This window comes from Homarus americanus, unplaced genomic scaffold (genome assembly GCF_018991925.1).
Source record: "Homarus americanus isolate GMGI-L3 unplaced genomic scaffold, GMGI_Hamer_2.0 scaffold34427, whole genome shotgun sequence".
NCBI lineage: Eukaryota > Metazoa > Arthropoda > Malacostraca > Decapoda > Nephropidae > Homarus > Homarus americanus.
This window is the reverse complement of record NW_024739858.1, coordinates 265,350-288,021: the sequence shown is the minus strand read 5'-3', so window position 1 is coordinate 288,021 and position 22,672 is coordinate 265,350. Positions and strand designations below refer to the sequence as shown.

Here is a 22,672-nt window from a genome sequence, read left to right as displayed (position 1 = left end):
TGTATCTTGTGAGTACATCTTGAGAGCGTATATAGGATAGGGTCAAGTAAAATTATTTAGGGTTGCAATATGTGTGAGAAATACATAGACGAACATTGATGAGAAATGACTCTTAAATTATTGATCATTGTGGATAAGTTTCTTAATTGAAGAGATGAGAAATATAGTGCATGACGACCATTGAGTGCTGCTCCCATGACGACCACTGACTGTTCCCATGACGCCCACTGGCTGCTGCTCACATGACGACCACTGGCTGCTGCTCCCATGACTACCACTGACTGTTGCTCCCATGATGACCACTGGTTGCTGCTCCCATGACGACCACTGACTGTTGCTCCCATGAAGACCATTGGCTGCTCCTCCCATGACGACCACTGACTGTTGCTCCCATGACGACCACTGGTTGCTGCTCCCATGACGACCACTGGCTGTTCCCATGACGACCTCAGTGGTTGCTGCCCCATGACGACCACTGGCTGCTGCTCACATGACGACCACTGGCTGTTGCCCATGACGACCACTGGTTGCTGCTCCCATGACGACCACTGGTTGCTGCTCCCATGACGACCACTGGTTGCTGCTCCCATGACGACCACACTGCTGCTCCTCCCATGACGAATTTCACACTGGCTGTTCCCATGACGACCACTGGTTGCTGCCCCATGACGACTTCACTGACTGTTGCTCCCATGACGACTCACTTCCTCGACTGTTGCCCCATGACGACCACTGGCTGTTACTCCCATGCATTCCATCTCACTGGTTGCTGCCCCATGACGACCACTGGTTGCTGCTCCCATGACGTTCACCACTGGTTGCTGCCCCATGACGACTACCGACTGTTGCTACCATGACGACCACTGACTGTTGCCCCATGACGACCACTGGTTGCTGCTCCCATGACGACCACCGGTTGCTGCTCCCATGACGACTACTGGTTGCTGCCCCATGACGACCACTGACTGTTGCCCTGCATGACGACCACTGGTTGAGCGTCTCATGACGACCATTGAGTGCTGCTCCCATGACGACCACTGACTGTTCCCATGACGCCCACTGGCTGCTGCTCACATGACGACCACTGGCTGCTGCTCCCATGACTACCACTGACTGTTGCTCCCATGATGACCACTGGTTGCTGCTCCCATGACGACCACTGACTGTTGCTCCCATGAAGACCATTGGCTGCTCCTCCCATGACGACCACTGACTGTTGCTCCCATGACGACCACTGGTTGCTGCTCCCATGACGACCACTGGCTGTTCCCATGACGACCTCAGTGGTCGTCCCCATAAATGGTCCATCATGAGTCTTTGGCTGCAATAGTAAGCCTAATACCCACCTGACTGACTTGACTGAATCTTTCTTTGCGTTAGGATTTTTATTTAATGTATCTATATAAGGTATTAGCTGTAGCTCGACCAGCCTCCGCTCTAACGCAGCTATGACTAATTCTTGTTCAGTATTATTTATTATCAGTACTTTCACGAGAACAATATAATCTTATCTGTTTCCTCATGGTAGTAACCTTGTGTTCAACTCAGTTTACCTCATGATTGACCATTTCCATGAGTCCCCCCCAACCCCGTTCATTAAGTACCTATGAATCTCTCCATGACAACGTAGTCCTGTGTCATCTCTGTCTTATTCCTTATCACCTGTCATCTATCTCCTCCGACTTCATCCATCCTTCCAATCCGATCTTCCCCCGGCCCGCTTACTTACTCTATCCACTTCACTGCACCCCCAACCATACCTCCCGCTCATCCTCCCTAACCACTAAAACAGCTAATGGTCGATTCTTGATGATCTTTAATGAGTGTCTCTGTGACCGGTCCCCATCAGCGCTCTTATAACCATCATCACTAACTACACAGTGACCACCCCATAAATCACCTTCCAACCGAACCCCACGACCCGCCCCCAAAAATGAGTACATACCCGTGATTTTTTCTTCAAGTGGCCCCATAATTATTTTTATTTGAGCAAGTCCACAGCCATATGTCCCCAGTCAGCGTGACAGTGTATCAGTCCCCCAGTCAGCGTGACAGTGTATCAGTCCCCCAACCAGCGTGACAGTGTATCAGTCCTCCAACCAGCGTGACAGTGTATCAGTCCCCCAACCAGCGTGACAGTGTATCAGTCCCCCAGTCAGCGTGACAGTGTATCCAGCCAGCGTGACAGTGTATCAGTCCTCCAGCCAGCGTGACAGTGTATCAGTCCCCCAACCAGCGTGACAGTGTATCAGTCCTCCAACCAGCGTGACAGTGTATCAGTCCTCCAACCAGCGTGACAGTGTGTCAGTCCCCAACCAGCGTGACAGTGTATCAGTCCTCCAGCCAGCGTGACAGTGTATCAGTCCTCCAGCCAGCGTGACAGTGTGTCAGTCCCCCAACCAGCGTGACAGTGTATCAGTCCTCCAGCCAGCGTGACGGTGTCAGTCCTCCAGCCAGCGTGACGGTGTCAGTCCCCAACCAGCGTGACAGTGTATCAGTCCCCCAACCAGCGTGACAGTGTATCAGTCCCCCAACCAGCGTGACGGTGTATCAGTCCCCCAACCAGCGTGACAGTGTATCAGTCCTCCAACTAGCGTGACGGTGTATCAGTCCCCAACCAGCGTGACAGTGTATCAGTCCCCCAACCAGCGTGACAGTATCAGTGCCAGCGTGACAGTGTATCCCCCAGCCAGCGTGACAGTGTATCAGTCCTCCAACCAGCGTGACAGTGTATCAGTCCCCCAACCAGCGTGACAGTGTATCAGTCCTCCAACCAGCGTGACAATGTATCAGTCCCCCAACCAGCGTGACAGTGTATCAGTCTCCAGCCAGCGTGACAGTATCAGCCCCCCAACAGCAGTATACTTCATAAGCCGTGAGCAGTGTTCATGGTGTGGCCAAGCCGGCAGTCCCTCTTATTTCCATATGAAAGAGCTGGTCGCAAATTGTTAGGTGGTCCAGTGTGTGATTATATGGTTAGCTGACCAGGATTAAATTATTAATACGCGTCGGCATTCAGTCCTTTTTTTTGTATAAAGTTCTTAAGTCTTTGATACTCGTTTTATTATGGTCATGGTGTAATTAATGCTGTCGGGGGCCGTAATTTTTTTTTGTGATGAGTTAATGAAGAAATACGGGACATGACTGTTATTATGGATGTCTTATATGGGAGAGCGATGCTTTACTACCTGGTGGCTCGGGTCGGCGGTAGGGAAAGTACACCACTAATGAATTCAGATATTAATTAAGAGAGGAAGATACAAGGATAAAAAGCCGACCAGTGCAAAGGACACAACCCGCGCTGCCCTTTACCACCACCACCAAACAGTGACCATCCCCCATGCGCTTCCTGTAGTTCATCTGTTAACTCGTAAAATTCTATCAGGCCAACATTAAAATAATAATTAACATATTTTAAAAGACGGTCATTACTGGAGATCATTACTGGTATAAAATGAAACTAACAGAAAGGCGTTTGTTAGTAGAATCAACTTAAAGACAGATCATGTATTTGGTACTTCAGGTATCAGTACGAGGTGATATCTGACTTGAATGATTTTGATGATTACTAATTGTTTTTATATATTATAGGAGACCTTATATGAACCAAATAGGCGAAGCTGCTATTTATATCAACTCTAAAGCAATGTTTCCACTAATCCTTACCGATAAAATAGAATTACACAAGTCACCCCTCTAAAATGTGTGCCTCAAGCTACCATTTTCTATCGTGTGTGTGACATCAGAGAGAGCCGTCCGTCACCACCCGCCTCTCCATTCTTTAAACTGCTGATGCTATTGTTCTCCCTTAACTGCCTTAACTGCTCTCATATACAACAGTTTATCTCGTTATGGTAGAAGTTAATTGCATAGTTACAAGATTTTACCGGTTATTTTTCTGTTGTAGATGAAGTAGTGAAAACTGTGTCGAATCTGTAGCTAAGAGTACAAAAATATCACGTAATATCTTTTGAGAAGTGATAGAACACACACACACACACACACACACACACACACACACATACTGTCTGTAGCAAGAGAAATGTGGTGTACTGATTAATGCTTTTTAATTCAAGTACTGTGTAGTGCGGGTACAGTCAATAGGAGGCAGCGTAGTGCGGGTACAGTCAACAGGAGGCAGCGTAGTGCGGGTACAGTCAACAGGAGACAGTGTGGTGCGGGTACAGTCAACAGGAGAAAGTGTAGTGCGGGTACAGTCAACAGGAGACAGTGTGGTGCGGGTACAGTCAACAGGAGACAGTGTAGTGCGGGTACAGTCAACAGGAGACAGTCTAGTGCGGGTTCAGTCAACAGGAGAGTGTAGTGCGGGTACAGTCAACAGGAGAGTGGTGCGGGTACAGTGGTGCGGGTACAGTCAACAGGAGACAGTGTGGGTGCGGGTACAGTCAACAGGAGACAGTCTAGTGCGGGTTCGGTCAACAGGAGACAGTGTGGTGCGGGTACAGTCAACAGGAGACAGTCTAGTGCGGGTTCAGTCAACAGGAGACAGTGTGGTGCGGGTACGTCAACAGGAGACAGCGTAGTGCGGGTACAGTCAACACAGGAGACGTCTAGTGGGTTCAGTCAACAGGAGACAGTGTGGTGCAGGTACAGTCACAGGAGACAGAGTGGTGCAGGTACAGTAGAGGAGACAGTGTGGTGCGGGTACAGTCAACAGGAGACAGGCAGGGTACAGTCAACAGGAGACAGTGTGGTGCGGGTACAGTCAACAGGAGACAGTGTGTGGTGCGGGTACAGTCAACAGCAGAGAGGGGGTGCGGATACAGTCAACAGGAGACAGTGTAGTGGGTACAGTCAACAGGAGACAGTGTAGGTGCGGGTACAGTCAACAGGAGAGAGTGTAGTGCGGGTACAGTCAGCAGGAGACAGTGTAGTGGGGTGATCAACAGGAGACAGCGTAGTGGGTACAGTCAACAGGAGACAGTCTAGTGCGGGTTCAGTCAACAGGAGACAGTGTTTGCGGGTACAGTCAACAGGAGACAGTATAATGCGGATACAGTCAACAGGAGACAGTGTAATGCGGGTACAGTCAGGAGGAGACAGTGTGGTGCGGGTACAGTCAACAGGAGACAGTGTAGTGCGGGTACAGTCAACAGGGAGGGAGGAAGGGAGAATCGTGACCTCTTGGCCTCAGTGTGTTAGTTATGGTGGGTTTGAGCTCCTCGTGTTGTCTCTGTTATTCCTCACTTCTCTCCCTACCTCACACCTCCTACCCCTCACCCTCCTATCTTGTCTTTATTTGCCCCCGTCTTAGTCAACGATGCCCTAAGACTTCCTTGATTTGTATACTCCCGTCGGATGGTTTGTGTATGGAAATGTTATCCAAGCACCATTTGGTAACTGTGTCTTCTTAATTCTATTGCTGTTTTAAGAGCGAACGGTATAATAAAAAATGCAGAGATAATTTTGTTTGTATTTTGAGGTACTGGTGTAACGTGGGTCTGGTTTTGTGTTGTGGTGTGGCAGCAGGGTGAAAGCTGATCGTGCTGGTCCCTATTAGGAGGAGAACGTAATATGGAGGTGTATTTACCTGGTGATTACCAAGGTGGAGGACGCTCGGGGGCGCGGCTACCAAAACCTGTGTGTTGAACCCCGAGACTTGAGCTCCTACACGGTCACGCTGGTGGTGTAGCCCCGTGAGGTCAAGACCAAGTGTTTACTAGTGATGACACTGAGTGGCAGGTGTGTGCCGGACCCGGTGTCAGTGTAGAGCAGAATAGGTATTTTGGGGTTATATTTCCCTCCTCGCTGGTGTGTATAGTGTGGGTCAGTGAAGAGGTGTGAGCCTCAGGAAGTGTCGCCTCTCACCTCATGGTTTATAATATGTTACGTAAATGTATGAATATATCTTGGGTGTTTCACTGTGTCGCGGAATTATTCCCACTTATAATATTTTGTTTAGTCGCAATATTTTAAGAATTTGTTTTTCCGGTACCAAAGAACAACTAAAACGCCGCATCACACTTGTATACAGGGTTGTATTGAGGATGTGAGGATGAATAATATAAATTATATATATATATATATATATATATATATATATATATATATATATATATATATATATATATATATCTTGATAAAATCACACGTGTGATTTTATCAAGATTTATCTTATCCACGTTTTCATTGTGGATCTACATGAAATATATATATATATATATATATATATATATATATATATATATATATATATATATATATATATATATATATATATATATATATATATATCTTGGATAAAATCACACGTGTGATTTTATCAAGATTTATCTTATCCACGTTTTCATTGTGATCTACATGAAATATATATATATATATATATATATATATATATATATATATATATATATATATATATATATATATATATATATATATATATATATATATATATATATATATATATATATATATATATATATATATATATATATATATATATATATATATATATATATATATATATATATATATATATATATATACTCGTACACTGCTGCAGCAGCTTTATAAATGACTGGGACACTGACTCGCTCCATCTCACTTGGTAGAAATATTAATCTTTGAGAAAAATGAGTTTCTCGACCACTGGTGCAGCATAAGGATAGCTAGTACTTGTTTACTCTTGGAACAGAGAGTAAGCAAGGAGTTCTACCTCCCATAAGTTATAATTGTTGATGGACTTGTGTAATTACTAACCTTGTTACGCACTTAAAGATCCAAGAAAAGGATCAGTATTTATACTTCTCAAACAATATTTTTTGTGTGTAAAATTTTCACATTACAAACCACCAATTATTAAGAGATTATTTCATTAAGCCACTGGAAGGAAACGATGCAAGTCACAAACGGCTTCTACAGGTGAGCGCCACGACACTGCCGAGGCTGCTGGTGATGGGGCTCAAAGAATTCCAGAATTTAAGCGCTTGTTAAGGTTATAACGAGTAGGTGTGTTTTGTATGGGTCGCGGTGGGTGTGCCAAGGCAAAAACAGCGTGGAGGTGTGGGCTGTATGTGTGGGGTCCGAGGCGGGGGAGACAAGTGCAAAAAACATTGGAATATGACTGTGGATGAGATGAGGAGGAAGTTAAATGGTGGTTTTGGAGCAGGGAAGACGAATGATGGAGAGAGAGAGAGAGAGAGAGAGAGAGAGAGAGAGAGAGCATTAGCATTTTTGCATTTTTTCGGGTTTACACTATATATTTACACACACACACACACACACACACATATAGGTGTATTTATCTATGTATATAACTATTCCAACATCGATAACATTGATAAGAGATAATCCGAATAAATCACTACAGATAATACTAACGAAGCAACTATTAATGAAGGGAGGAGGAGTGACTAAAACAAGCATCTGCGCATACTTTGTGAGAAACAATATGAGACCATGGACGATAAATATTGGTATATTAAGGGCTGTCACTAGTCACACGTAAAATTTCGGAGCATATCGACCCCCACCTGCACAGATAGTTGTTTTAGCTACTGTACTTGCACGAGGTAACATAAGTGTGCAGTATGAGTTTAGTGTAATGAATAACGGCGGAGAGACAATGAACGTGGTGACTGTTGTATGGTATTTGATCCTCGTGTGTGTGTGTGTGTGTGTGTGTGTGTGTGTGTTTCCGACAACGTGTAACATCTAAGAAGGTGTTGTAGTGAAGATGATAGGATGAGTATTGTAAAGTGAAGAAAATAAATATTAGATTAGGAATAAGAATGATGTGGGTCTGAAGAGATAATAGAATGTGAGGCTGTTTTTGATCTTGTGGTGTAACGAGAATGGGAGGATGATTGTAAGGACATGCAGTGAACCGATAAGGGTGGGGAGAGGGGGAGATGAAGGGATTGACAGCAACTGAGGTTAGGTTAGGTTAAGTTAGATTAGCTTGGGTTGAGTTATGTTGGGATTGTTTGGGATAGGTTAGGTTGAGTTAGGTTAGGTTAGATTAGAATAGCTTACCTTTGGGTAGATTAAGTATGATATAGATTAGCTTATGTTTGGTTAGGTTTGATTAGATTACCTTACGATAGGTTAGGTTAGATTAGATTAGATTACCAACGTTAGGTTAAGTTAGGTTAGATTAGATTAGCTTACGTTAGCTTAGGTTAGATTAGATTACCTTACGATAGGTTAAGTTAGGTTAGATTAGATTAGCTTACGTTAGCTTAGGTTAGATTAGATTACCTTATGTTTGGTTAGATTAGAGTAGCTTACGCTAGCTTAGGTTAGATTAGATTACCTTACGATAGGTCAGATTAGATTAGCTTATGTTAGATTAGGTTAGATTAGGTTAGGTTAGGTTAATGGGCATAGGGGGAAGATATTTACTGTAAAGAATAAATTAAAATATCGGGTTAAGAACAGAGGAAAAAGAAGAAGAAAGATGCAGAAGAAGAAGAAAGATGAAGAAGAAGAAGAAAGATGAAGAAGAAGAAGAAAGATGAAGAAGAAGAAAGATGAAGAAGAAGAAGAAAGATGAAGAAGAAGAAGAAAGATGAAGAAGAAGAAAGATGAAGAAGAAGAAAGATGAAGAAGAAAGAAGAAGAAGAAAAAGAAGACACTGCTATATGATTGCTTATAACGAGTGGATGAATATATACACCTCAAGGAACTGCAAAATCAGCAACACGTCACGTAAATTAATCCAATAATGTATGTAGGTGTTAATATAGGAATAACAATACGTAAACACCCAGAGTACACACACACACACACACACACACACACACACACAGGCAGTAACAAGCAATGATCACTCCTATATATATACAATGCAGGTCACGATGTTGTTGTGGACAATAGCTGAAAATAATAACGATGTGTTTATCATGTGAGAGGAGGAGCAGAGTAGGAGATTAGAGAGACAGTAACGGGGAAGGGGCGGAGAGGGGAAGGGGGTTGGTGAGAGTGGAGAGGGAGGGGAGAGGAGGGATGAGTGGGGAATAAGAAGAGGGAGGGTAAGGAAGGTTGGAAAGAGTGAAGGGAAGGGGAAGAAGAAGGGAGGGGGAGAAGAAGTAAAGAGTGGGGGAGAAGGGAGGGAAGGGCATCAAAGTTCACGTGTAGAGGAGAGGAGGAGGAGAAGGCAGGCCCCCACACCGCCACCCCCCTGACCGTGATAATGAACCAAAAAAGGTAATTAATAGCCAGTAGCGGCGGAGGAGGCTAGAAAGCCAGCCAAGAAGCGGGTTTTAGCCAACACGACATGGTAGGGGTGACTCAAGCGACCATCCAAGCATCAACCACTAAGTTCTCATGGTTCGTGGTTCAAGGTTCAATTGTCAAGGCGATTAAACCAAGTGCCGAGGTTCAAGGTTCACTTTCTGAGGTTTGGGGTTCGAGATTCACGGTTCAGATCTAAGTTTCGAGGTTTTTGATTCAACTCTCAAGGTTCGGGGATAAAAAGATTTAAGTTCAAAGGTTCATCTGGGTTCAAAGTTCCAAGATCAGAGATTCAAAGATAAAGCTCAAGGACTCGGCACTTCACGATCGACATTTCAAGGTCCAAAGCTCCAAATTCCAAGCTCTGAGGTTCAGGTTTCACACCATTCATGTTCAAAGTTCTAGCATGCAAGTTCCAAGAACCCAGGGAGTGGTGGATATGAGGGAGGGGTGAGTGAGAAGGGGTAGATGAGTGGTGTATATGAGAGGAGGAAGGGTGGGAGGGGGATGAAAGAGTAGGGGTAGACGAGGTGTGGGGTGGGGGTAGGAGGGGAACGAGTAAGGGTAGGAGGAAGGGGTTAACGAGTAGGGGTAAAGGAAAGGGATCAGCGAATAAGGGTAGGAGGGAGGGGTTAACGAGTAGAGGGTAAAGGAAAGGGATCAGCGAGTATGGGTAAAAGGAGGGGTTAACGAGTAGGGGTAGACGAGTGGTAGGGGGGTGGATGGAGTGGGTAAACGAGTAGGGGCGGAGGAGGAGGAGGGAAGGGTGGGGGTCTGGGCGGTAGCTGGGGCACAGCAGCCACAACAGTGACCTCGGGCACCCGTCAGCCCCGCCCCGCTCTTGCCTACCCGTACCCGGATTGGCTGTCGTGATCACGTGACCATTCTGAGTGAGCCGAGCCCTTAAAAGCAGGAGAACAGAGGTGTGGGTCAGAGTTTAGTTCAATAGCGTCGACAAGTATGTCAGTGTCGGAGTGGCTGTACCCCGTGACCCACCAGGGTGGCTACCCACCCTATTCTGGCCCCGGCCAGCTCAGCCCCGCAGCGCCCTATTGTGTCATGTCGCATTACGACCATCCCAGTGCCACGCCCAGCCCACAGTGCCAACCTCCACCCACTGCCTCGTCACCTTCCTGGTCTTCACACATAACCACCTCCTCGTACTCCGAAGGGCGCCCAAGTCCCTCCTGCTCTCCCATGAGCAGTTGTGAGAGTCTTGAAGTTGGTTCGCCTCGTTCTTGGAGTATGTCATCTAGTGGGCCAGCCTCGTGGTCGTGGGGCGCTCCTGGCACCACCCACCCGCTACTGGCCGCTGCCGCAGCCGTCGTCACTACCTCGTCAGGATCGGCAGTACAGGCAGCAAACCGCGGCCGCCAGACAAAGTGCAAAAGGAAACCCCCCAAGACAGTGGGTCGTGATGTGCTCAAAAAACGTCGACTAGCGGCAAATGCTCGAGAGCGGCGCCGCATGAATGGACTAAACGACGCCTTCGACCGCTTACGAGAAGTGATCCCAGCTCTCAGTGGTGACCAGAAACTGTCGAAATTCGAGACCCTGCAGATGGCCCAGACGTATATTGCCGCCCTCGCAGAGCTCCTACACTAGGTGTTGGTGTCCGGCAGTGTAGCCGCATCCTCAGTGTCTAGTCAGGTGAGTGCAAGACCGAGTGTCGTTTAGTTTCAGTGATTTCGACAGTGCAGTAGATACCTATCTTTATGAATAAATTAGCCGCTCCGCAATATTCACACATCCAGTGAACTCTTTGCTCTGCTCATATGCTTTATATTTATCAATCTCTATTTTGTTAAGAGTCATAACTTACGGAGCTCTACTTGATCATTACAGAGATCCGTCCACCTGAAAAAGAATCTCCGTAACAGTGAACGATGTCCCCGGCCAGGTGTCCCGCTGCCGTGTCCGTCAGCCTCCGCGCTCCGCTAACAAGACCCCGGAACCATGTCTACTCCTTCGTTATACTAGTAACTGAGTAAGATCATGGGTGTGGAGCCGCCAGTGACTTCTACCTTGGTGAGTGAGAGGTACTTGGTGCGCAGGAGGGAGCAGAAGCAGCTAGAGGAGGTGGCAGGTCAGCAGGAAGGACTTGGACCTCGCCATGTTTTACTGTTTACGTTCTGGTGTGAATCACAAAGTATTGTTAACTCTTAAGTACTCGAGTCTACGGCAGCCAAAGATAATGTTAAGAGATGATGTTTCAGTATGTAAATATACAGAATACACTGAACAAAGAATGCTTGTTAAATAAATCCTGAAATATACAATGACTTTTATATTCAACCCTTATAGGTAATATGAAATGATTGTAGTATTAAAAAAAAACACAAATAAGTTAAACTTTTCATTTGTAAAAGCGAACAAAGTAATTAATTAGAAATATGATATAATGTTATAATGTTTATAAAAAAATAAATCTAGCCATGAGTCATCAAAATATGAAATGACTTATTGATATTCATATAAAAGTTGAAAATTAAAAAATCACATAGAAGAAATTTTTAATAGTAAACAAATAAGAATATATTGAATCATAGACAAGATAAAAAAAATCCACCAATAAGTTATTTACTATTTTTTTTATTCTTGTTAACGTCAAAACACATCTTAATTCACTTGTATATCCAACTGGCAGCGTTTATATATTCCACATAAATAATATAAAACTTAGGCGAATGTATCCTTTATATTGACTAAATTTTCTTATATATTGAATGGTAAAATATATTGGATATGTTAATGTTCGGCCTAATATTAAATTCATAGTATTATCACACCTGACTTTACATGGCAATATTCACCTTGGTATTAAATTCATGGTATTATAGAACGAAATATTACGTTCCCGGTAACAAACGGCCAAATAAGGTTAATGGTGATATCTGGCCGGATAATTCTCGCTAGATATTCAATAATTCTTTAAAAACTAAATTATAGAATATAAATATTATAGTCTGGGTATTTTTTTGCCTGGGATTAATTAACGAGAATTAAAGATAATGCTCAAGGTTAATATTAAAGTAGATTGAAGAGACGTGACGGTAATAATAATGAACAAAATAATCAAACCGACTCTCCTGATCTAACTTAAATAAGCTTTTTACGTCTGAGGGAATTTTTCTTCTTTAGGTTCTGCTTAATGTATAGATAATAACAGATTCTTAAGATATTCTTTCATGGTGGGAAATATATGTCTTGTCAGGTTCAAATATTTCAATATAGAATAGTGTGGATAATTATTTTGCGACACCCTGTTTATAGTACGAAAAATTATTACTTGGGTTAATTAAAAACTAACATAGGGTATCGATAAATAATCTATGGTGATGCATTCTGATCTATGTGAAAAAAAAATATGGTTTTAGCAAGGGTGACTTAATTTCACAGGCTCTACTTAGTTAACGCCAATTCACCAACCTAACCTAACCCAGGGTAGTAGAACAGACGATACAATGATTAGATAATGTCAGACTAAACCAACGAAACGAAATAAATTATAGGGGGAAAATTATTACGAGTAATATATATTTTTTTAAGTGAAAAAGAAAAGAAAAGTATAAATAGAATGAAAAGTATAAGTAGAATGAAAAGTATAAGTGAAATGAAAAGTATAAGAAAATTAAAAGTATAAGTAAATTGAAAAGTGTAAGTAAATAATAATGAAATGAAAATTAAATGAACGTATAATGAAAAGTAAACGTAAAGTAAAAAGTATAAGTGGAATGAAAAGTATAAGTGGAATGAAAAGTATAAGTGGAATGAAAAGTATAAGTGGAATGAAAAGTATAAGTGGAATGAAAAGTATAAGTGAAATGAAAAGTATAAGTGAAATGAAAGTATATGATAGTGCTTGAAAATGTGAATGGTTTTGTCATGTATGTAAGACGATCACCAAGCGTGAACGTCGGTAACGGTGACCTGGATACAGTACTGGGGGGGAGGGGGTGGTGTCAAGTCCCTATTGACCTACTGGTATAGTACTGCTTAAGTTAATCGGGTGCCTGACTCGCTAGCACTCTAATGTATATGTAGACTTACTCGCTAGCACTCTGATGTATGTAGACTACTCGCGTGCACTCTGATATATGTAGACTACTCGCTAGCACTCTGATGTATGTAGACTACTCGCTAGCACTCACTGATTTAGACGACTGAAATAAACTTCATATTTTCTTATTGCAAAACTCGCTTTAAGGAACAAATATTTATCAAGAATTAGGGATTAAATAATTAGTTTCCGTGACTTTATAAGGTGATAGGTACATTATAGCTACTAATTGTACACCATCTTAGATTTTCCTTGATTTTGAAGGTTGAACTGACAAACATTCGTATTGTTTACTTGTATTGGAAATTTCTAACGTAAAGTATTTGTATTCTATATAAGTGATTAGTGTTTATCAGTTGGGAAAAAAAAGTCCTTCCAATATTACCTGTGAGTGCTATTAGTTATTTTATATTGCATATCATTTGCGGTAATCAATCTCTCTAATGCACAATTATTAATAATACTGAATGAATTAAACATTTATGTATACTCAAGGAAATTATAGGTGGATTTTGAACAACAGAGAATTTACCTGTAAGTTGATTAAAAGTAAGAATCAGTCTTTATTTTGTGAAAGAGAGCGAGCGAGCTCGGTGCTTTCAGTGTCTTAAGTCGCCGCTTCCTGATCAAGCAGCGTCTTTGTCCCGTTCTTTGTTGTTTTCACAGCCATTATATTACACCTTCCCCACAAATATTTCTAGTCAGTTATAAGGACAAATTATATATCTATCAATGTTTGTCACAGTTATTTCGTAAAAAAATACCGAGTGGTGAAAAAAAAAATAATGAAAAAATTCCCCCGTGCTTGTCTGGCTGTGTATTCAGTATGTCAAGTTTATCTTAGATGTCTATATAAACATTCCTCTCCTCTGTCTGATTATAAAGCCACTAGTAGTTCCTCCTCCTCCCCTCCGCACACTTCCCAGGGATTTCCCAATGTAACTTATTATTACAATTTCTTCTCCATTGCGCTCGTATCTTTTATTTAATATTTTCGTGGAGAGAAACCGCTCAACGCTTCCTTAACAATTTTCATTTTTTGTTACAGCTTCTTGACAACACAACACGTAGTAATTTCAATTTTTTGATCACACAAACTGAGTTAAACCTTGGTCTTCACTGTACCATTGCATGCCACGGCAACTACAGACTCCCAACTTTTTTCCCCGGTTTGATACACGAATCGCCCATAGGTACTGTAATCCCCCCCCTCCTCCCTTTCCTCCACTCCGTCACTGCCGGTAAACACATATTACCGGCCTCACACATCATACTTTTTTCCAGTTTTGCCACCAAGAGTTTGGGATAATAAGTCCCTTTACGCTCCTCTTTAATTGACGGCAGCCACAGTCACAGGCCACAACCCTTCACAGCATCTACCTGGACAGATGTACTGCTCATATTTCAGTAGCCACACCCCCCTGGGACCCCATCCTTCACTTCCACTATTTTAGACATCTTTCTGAAGCAGTGAGCTACGAAGGGCCTCGCCTCAGTTATGAAGGGTCTCACCTCAGTTACGAAGGGCTTCACTTCAGTTACGACTCTCCGACTCTCCTGATCCTTCCTCTGAACGAGTCTAAGCTTCACTATTGTCTTATACTCCCACCTGAAGCAGTGTTAGTATATAGAGGCCCTCGCCACAACTACACCTGGAGGACCGCCACCCCCTGCAGCAATTAAGGACCTTCGCTATATCCCCCACTGCACTGGTCGGCCCCCCTGCAGCAGTCCGGGTTACCCAGGGGCCCTCATCAGCTTCAGCCTTGCAATTGATTTTGCACGCTCGTGACCAAGATGTTAAAGTGTTTAAATAAAAACTCTGACGGCTAAATGAATGAGTGCCGTGAGGAAGCGACGAAAATCACCTTATAAGAGATACTACTTAACACTAGTTGAAAAATCCTTAGAACTAATTTTCAACTGATATTTTTTCTCTAATGAGCCAAGACCGGACTTCCTAATAGGCAGACGGCAAAGTTCCTCGGTCTTAATAACTCAGAGGATAAAGCATGTGGGTCTACCATATAGTTATCATATCTTCTCGCTATGTAAGAATTATGGCAGTGGCAGGGAGTGATTATCAGGAGCTGGGCCCAAGGGTCGGCTCCATTGTGGGTGGTGAGTTCGACCACTACTCAGCCGGAGTTAATGCTTGAGCTACAAGGGCGACGTGATGTGATAAGAAATTAGTTCTATAATTATGAACGGAATATTAACCTCATATATTGACGTACACTAAGACAAAAGCCGAGGTAAGGAGAATACTTTATGAATTATTGTCCGTCTTACACTGTAAACTTGTACAGTCTTTAGTTTACTGTACACCTTAAATATTAACACAGGTAAAGAGAACTCGTAAATGTTAAAGAATTAATTTGGACAAAATTTCGGTGGAAAGATTTAACTTTACTATCTAATTTTAGTAGAGGACACTTGGGGTGAAGCATGAAGACGACATGGTGTAAAGTGCAGAGAAAAGGCAGAGTGAGGAGTGTGACAACGTAGAGTTTGCGAAGCGCGTTGGTTGGATCACAATGAGGTTAATAATTATATACAATAAAGGTTTCAACACTAATGAGCGACAACTGGAAGTGATCAGACACCTTTACTACTGACATAGAAAGTGCTAACGATTATTACCAAAATTAATGTATCAGAGGAGAGAAAGAGGATAGAGAGAGGAAAAGAGAAACAGAAAAGGGAGGGAGAGAAAGTCGACAGAGAGCGAGAGTGGGGAACGATTCGCCTCAGGCTTGTGGGTCACACGGCCAGTAGGTGGTAAGATCCTGCTGCTATTCTGATAAAGGGTGGACGGGGAAGGGATGGTGGAAAGGTGGACGGGGAAGGGATGGTGGAAAGGTGGACGGGGAAGGGATGGTGGAAAGGTGGACGGGGAAGGGATGGTGGAAAGGTGGACGGAAGAGATGCTAGACGGGTTGAGGGTGAAAGAGTAGGGTGACGGAAGGGAAGGTGGGCGGTTTCGAGACTAATATTATTACTATTACTAACACCATCACCGCCACCACCATCACCGGCACCACCACCATCCACCACCCACCGCCATCACCGCCACCACCACCATCACCGGCACCACCATCACCAGCACCACCACCACCCACCACCGGCACCACCACCACCCACCACCACCACCACCACCACCACCACCACCACCACCGCCATCACCGTCACCACCACCATCACCGGCACCACCACCACCACCGCCATCACCGCCACCACACCATCACCGCCACCACCATCACCGGCACCACCATCACCGCCACCACCACCATCACCGCCACCAACGCCATCACCACCACCACCACCATCACCGCCACCACCATCATTACCATCATCACCACCGCCATCACCGCCACCACCACCATCACCGCCACCACCGCACACCACCATCACCGCCACCATCATACCATCATCACCACCACCATCACCGCCACTACCGCCACCACCACCATCACCGCCACCACCACCATCACCGCCACCACCATCACCACCATCACCGCCACCACCACCATCATCACCACCACCATCACTCCACCATCATTACCATCATCACCACCACCATCACCGCCACCACCGCCACCACCACCACCACCACCACCACCACCACACCACCACCATCACCGCCACCACCACCATCACCACCACCACCACCATCACCGCCACCATCACCACCACCACCACCGCCACCACCACCGCCACCACACCACCACCACCACCACCATCACCCACCACCACCATCACCACCCTCACCGCCACCACCACCACCACCACCATCACCATCATCACTACCATCACCACCACCACCGCCACCACCATCCCGCCACCACCACCACCACCGCCACCACCACCACCACCACCACCACCACCACCACCACCACCACCACCACACCACCACCACCACCACCACCACCACCCACCCCACCCACCACCACCACCACCACCACCACCACCACCACCACCACCACCACCACCACCACCATCACTGCCACCACCACCATCACCGCCACCACCACCATCACCACCACCACCACCATCACCGCCACCACCACCATCACCGCCACCACCACCACCACCACCACCGCCGCCACCACCACCACCACCACCACCACCACCACCATCACCGCCACCACCACAGGGTTCGCCTGGTGCTTCTATCATCTACACTTCATCTAATACACTATCATCTACAGTACATCTACTACACGACATCTACACTACATCTACTACACTATATCTACTACACTACACTACACTACATCTACTACTACTACCATCTACACTACATCTACTACACTACATCACTACATCTACTACACTATATCATCTACACTACATCTACTACACTATCATCTACTTATCATCTACACTACATCTACTACACTATCTACACTACATCTACTACACTATCATCTACACTACATCTACTACACTATCATCTACACTACATCTACTACACTATCATCTACACTATCATCTACACTACATCTACTACACTATCATCTACACTACATCTACTACACTATCATCTACACTACATCTACTACACTATCATCTCCACTACATCTACTACACTATCATCTACACTACATCTACTACACTATCATCTACACTACATCTACTACACTATCATCTACACTACATCTACTACACTATCATCTACACTACATCTACTACACTACCATCTACACTATCATCTACACTACATCTACTACACTACCATCTACACTACATCTACTACACTATCATCTACACTACATCTACTACACTCTTATCTACACTACATCTACTACACTCTTATCTACACTATCATCTACACTACATCTACTACACTATCATCTACACTACATATGCTACACTCTTATCTACACTATCATCTACACTACATCTACTACACTCTTATCTACACTACATCTACTACACTCTTATCTACACTATCATCTACACTACATCTACTACACTATCATCTACACTACATCTACTACACTATCATCTACACTACATCTACTACACTCTTATCTACACTATCATCTACACTACATCTACTACACTCTTATCTACACTATCATCTACACTACATCTACTACACTCTTATCTACACTATCATCTACACTACATCTACTACACTATCATCTACACTACATCTACTACACTATCATCTACACTACATCTACTACACTATCATCTACACTACATCTACTACACTCTTATCTACACTATCATCTACACTACATCTACTACACTATCATCTACACTACATCTACTACACTATCATCTACACTACATCTACTACACTCTTATCTACACTACATCTACTACACTCTTATCTACACTATCATCTACACTACATCTACTACACTATCATCTACACTACATATGCTACACTCTTATCTACACTATCATCTACACTACATCTACTACACTATCATCTACACTACATCTACTACACTATCATCTACACTACATCTACACTACATACTACTATCATCTACCATCTACTACCTCTTATCTACACTATCATCTACACACCATCTACTACACTATCATCTACTACATCTACTACACTATCATCTACACTACATCTACACTACATCTACTACACTATCATCTACTACATCTACTACCTCTTATCTACACTATCATCTACACTACATCTACTACACTACCATCTACACTACATCTACTACACTATCATCTACACTACATCTACTACACTATCATCTACACTACATCTACTACACTATCATCTACACTATCATCTACACTACATCTACTACACTATCATCTACACTACATCTACTACACTATCATCTACACTACATCTACTACACTATCATCTCCACTACATCTACTACACTATCATCTACACTACATCTACTACACTATCATCTACACTACATCTACTACACTATCATCTACACTACATCTACTACACTATCATCTACACTACATCTACTACACTACCATCTACACTATCATCTACACTACATCTACTACACTACCATCTACACTACATCTACTACACTATCATCTACACACATCTACTACACTATCATCTACTTCATCTACACTACATATGCTACACTATCATCTACACTACATCTACACTACATCTACTACACTATCATCTACACTACATCTACTACACTATCATCTACACTACATCTACTACACTCTTATCTACACTACATCTACTACACTTTTATCTACACTATCATCTACACTACATCTACTACACTATCATCTACACTACATATGCTACCCTCTTATCTACACTATCATCTACACTACATCTACTACACTATCATCTACACTACATCTACTACACTATCATCTACACTACATCTACTACACTATCATCTACACTACATATACTACACTCTTATCTACACTATCATCTACACTACATCTACTACACTATCATCTACACTACATATGCTACACTCTTATCTACACTATCATCTACACTACATCTACTACACTCTTATCTACACTACATCTACTACACTCTTATCTACACTATCATCTACACTACATCTACTACACTATCATCTACACTACATCTACTACACTATCATCTACACTACATATGCTACACTCTTATCTACACTATCATCTACACTACATCTACTACACTATCATCTACACTACATCTACTACACTCTTATCTACACTATCATCTACACTACATCTACTACACTATCATCTACACTACATCTACTACACTCTTATCTACACTACATCTACTACACTCTTATCTACACTATCATCTACACTACATCTACTACACTATCATCTACACTACATCTACTACACTATCATCTACACTACATCTGCTACACTCTTATCTACACTACATCTACTACACTCTTATCTACACTATCATCTACACTACATCTACTACACTATCATCTACACTACATATGCTACACTCTTATCTACACTACTCTCAATTTATGGTCCACACTATATCACTACATGCTATAGTTATCACTCAATACATTACATCACCTCAATACACACGTCATCACTATATACATTTGTATGACCACTATTCACACATCATCACTATATATATATGTCACTACACAAATGTAACATTATAGTGAGGTATGTAAATACATACGGTATCCAAGCTCACTAACTTCTTACTATGAACAATAATTGGATGGTGTTAGGTATGTTATTATTTAAAAACAAAACAAAAACATACAAATAAAATGTCTTCTGGTACTTTTCTAATTCCAAGGCGACTTTGTGTTGCTGTTAAAGGGAAATATAATCCTCCCACTAAAATTACCTTCGGGAAGAAAGGATTTTTGTGGTACACATCATTCTGGAGTAAGAAGCTTGACTTAGAGAAGATGAAAGATAACCAGGAAGGCGCCAAGATCATCTTATACCAGTAGGTGTTTACAGACATGCTCCCAGAACACTTTATTCGCCTGCCAAATAACGAGGGCCGTAGGGTAAAAATTAGGCTCACGAGGGGATGTTACAAGATGGGCAAAGGAAGGTTCACGGTCAGGGATCTCTTGCAAGAACGTGAAGCCTCCTTTACGGACCCCTAGAGCCCCATCCTCCAGTGCCTTCTCACTTACGATGTGGTCTCAGTACCTGAGGCCGTCTCAGTACCTGAGGCCGTCTCAATACCTGAGGCCGACTTATTGACTGAGGACGTCCCAGTTACTGAGGCCGTCTCAGTACCTGGGGGATACTCAGTGACTGAAGTTGCCTTAGTACCTGAGGTCGACTTACTGATTGAGGACGTTCCAGTTACTGAGGCCGTCTCAGTTACTAAGGGCGACTTACTGACTGAGGCCGTTTCAATGACTGAGGTTGTCTCAGAGACTGGGCCCGTAATTAACCTCATCATCCAATTCACGAAAATTATGACGCTGATCATCCAATGGACATCATGCTTTGGAAACTGGTTTGGGTTTATTATGGGAGCGTCCTTTTACTGCTTCGTATTTTATGTTTTGGACCCATACTTCAGGGAGTTTGACGCGCCAATAGAATATGAAGCGCTAAAATATTTCACGTTAATAGTAATTTTGATGCATACCGCGCTTTGTGTTACGGTTATGGTATGCCATGGCAGGAAATCGGACCCTAAGATTAGTTAATCATGGTCTGTTTGCCGTACCTGTAGAAGATGGGGCCCCCCGAAAACATACCATTGTTAGTCTTGTAATAAATGTTATTCTAGGCCTCATCAGTGCACCGAGACAATTGCTCTTCTGTATATGAGTTTGTCCGTGTTCACTGGCTATTGCCTCGTAAACGGATTCATTTTTAAAATGTATTGGGAATATATCAAAACCGAAGACGAGGGAGGGGAGGTTAAAGAGTGTTTTTTCTGGATCTTTTCTAAATGTCTGGTGTTGGTGTTTTCGATCGTGAATTGTCTTTATAAGGTATCCCGATATTATATGAACGGTTCGTACGGTATTGGAAAGGAGGGTAAATGAGGTCCAGGGCTGACGTATTTTTATATAAATAAATAAGTTTATTTTTTAGTTATTTTTTATTAAATCCATCATATAAACTGCTGTGAATTATGTGTGTGACAGTGACATGCATGTAAGGCAACTGCTGACTCTATGAAACAAAAGTATTTCCATGTAATAGTAATAATAATATACAAGTAACATAAGTGATACAAATAAGATATATAATAACTGGATGGGGAAAAGCTCAAACTACAGTTCATTTCAACATAGTGACAGTGCAAGAAGTAGTATTTACTGGGAGTGAATACACTGGTCTATTACAAGTTATTGATAATTTTTACAATGGTTGGGACTGGGCTGTTCTTATAGCGATCAGTTCGTGTACGTATGGGCTGGATGCGGTTGTGGTGTCGAACAGCAATTCTCGGGCTAGGGATCTCAGGTGGTAGTAGGAGCCGGTGTCGAGGAAGGTGTAGAAGCTTCTTACCAAATTTGCAGATGAGGTCGTGGTGATGGTCATTGAGAGTCGAAAGGGTCAGTGTGTTGAGCGCTTCTTGATATGTGGAGTAGGAAGGGAAGAGAATAATCTTGCATGCCCTCTTTTGCACTTTTTCTAGGTGTTTACGTTGTGTGGCATTTAGGGAGGAAGACCAGGTGGGGGAGGCATAGGTGAGCTTGGGGAGTATGAATGTTGTGTAAACACTGAGGAGCTCGGGTGCAGGAGGCGGAGGAGGTGGAGACGGAAACTGGAGGATTTGACAACTTCACTGACGTGTGGTTTCCAATTTAGTTTGTTGTCTATGGTGACGCCGAGGAGCTTCGTGGAATCTACAACCTGGAGTGTGTTCGGACCTAAAGTAATGGAAGGAGGTGGGACAATGTCAGAGGAGAGGTTGATGTGCATAACCATGGTCTTGGTATGGTTGATGGTGACATGGTT

At 43.2% G+C, this 22,672-nt stretch overlaps 1 protein-coding gene across 1 annotated transcript; it reads left to right on the top strand.

The window, feature by feature from the left end:
* The first annotated feature begins 10,065 nt into the window (after window positions 1–10,065).
* LOC121875006 (protein atonal homolog 1-like) lies at window positions 10,066–11,474 on the top strand. The gene is made up of 2 exons (XM_042379362.1): window positions 10,066–10,848; window positions 11,044–11,474. Exon 1 carries the CDS (start codon window positions 10,159–10,161, stop codon window positions 10,801–10,803), a length of 645 nt encoding a protein of 214 aa, XP_042235296.1. The 5' UTR covers window positions 10,066–10,158; the 3' UTR covers window positions 10,804–10,848; window positions 11,044–11,474.
* Window positions 11,475–22,672: the final 11,198 nt, after the last annotated feature.

Excerpts from the sequence above, each read along its gene's own strand:
- LOC121875006 (XM_042379362.1), top strand. The coding sequence starts at position 10,159 with ATGTCAGTGTCGGAGTGGCTGTACCCCGTGACCCACCAGGGTGGCTAC.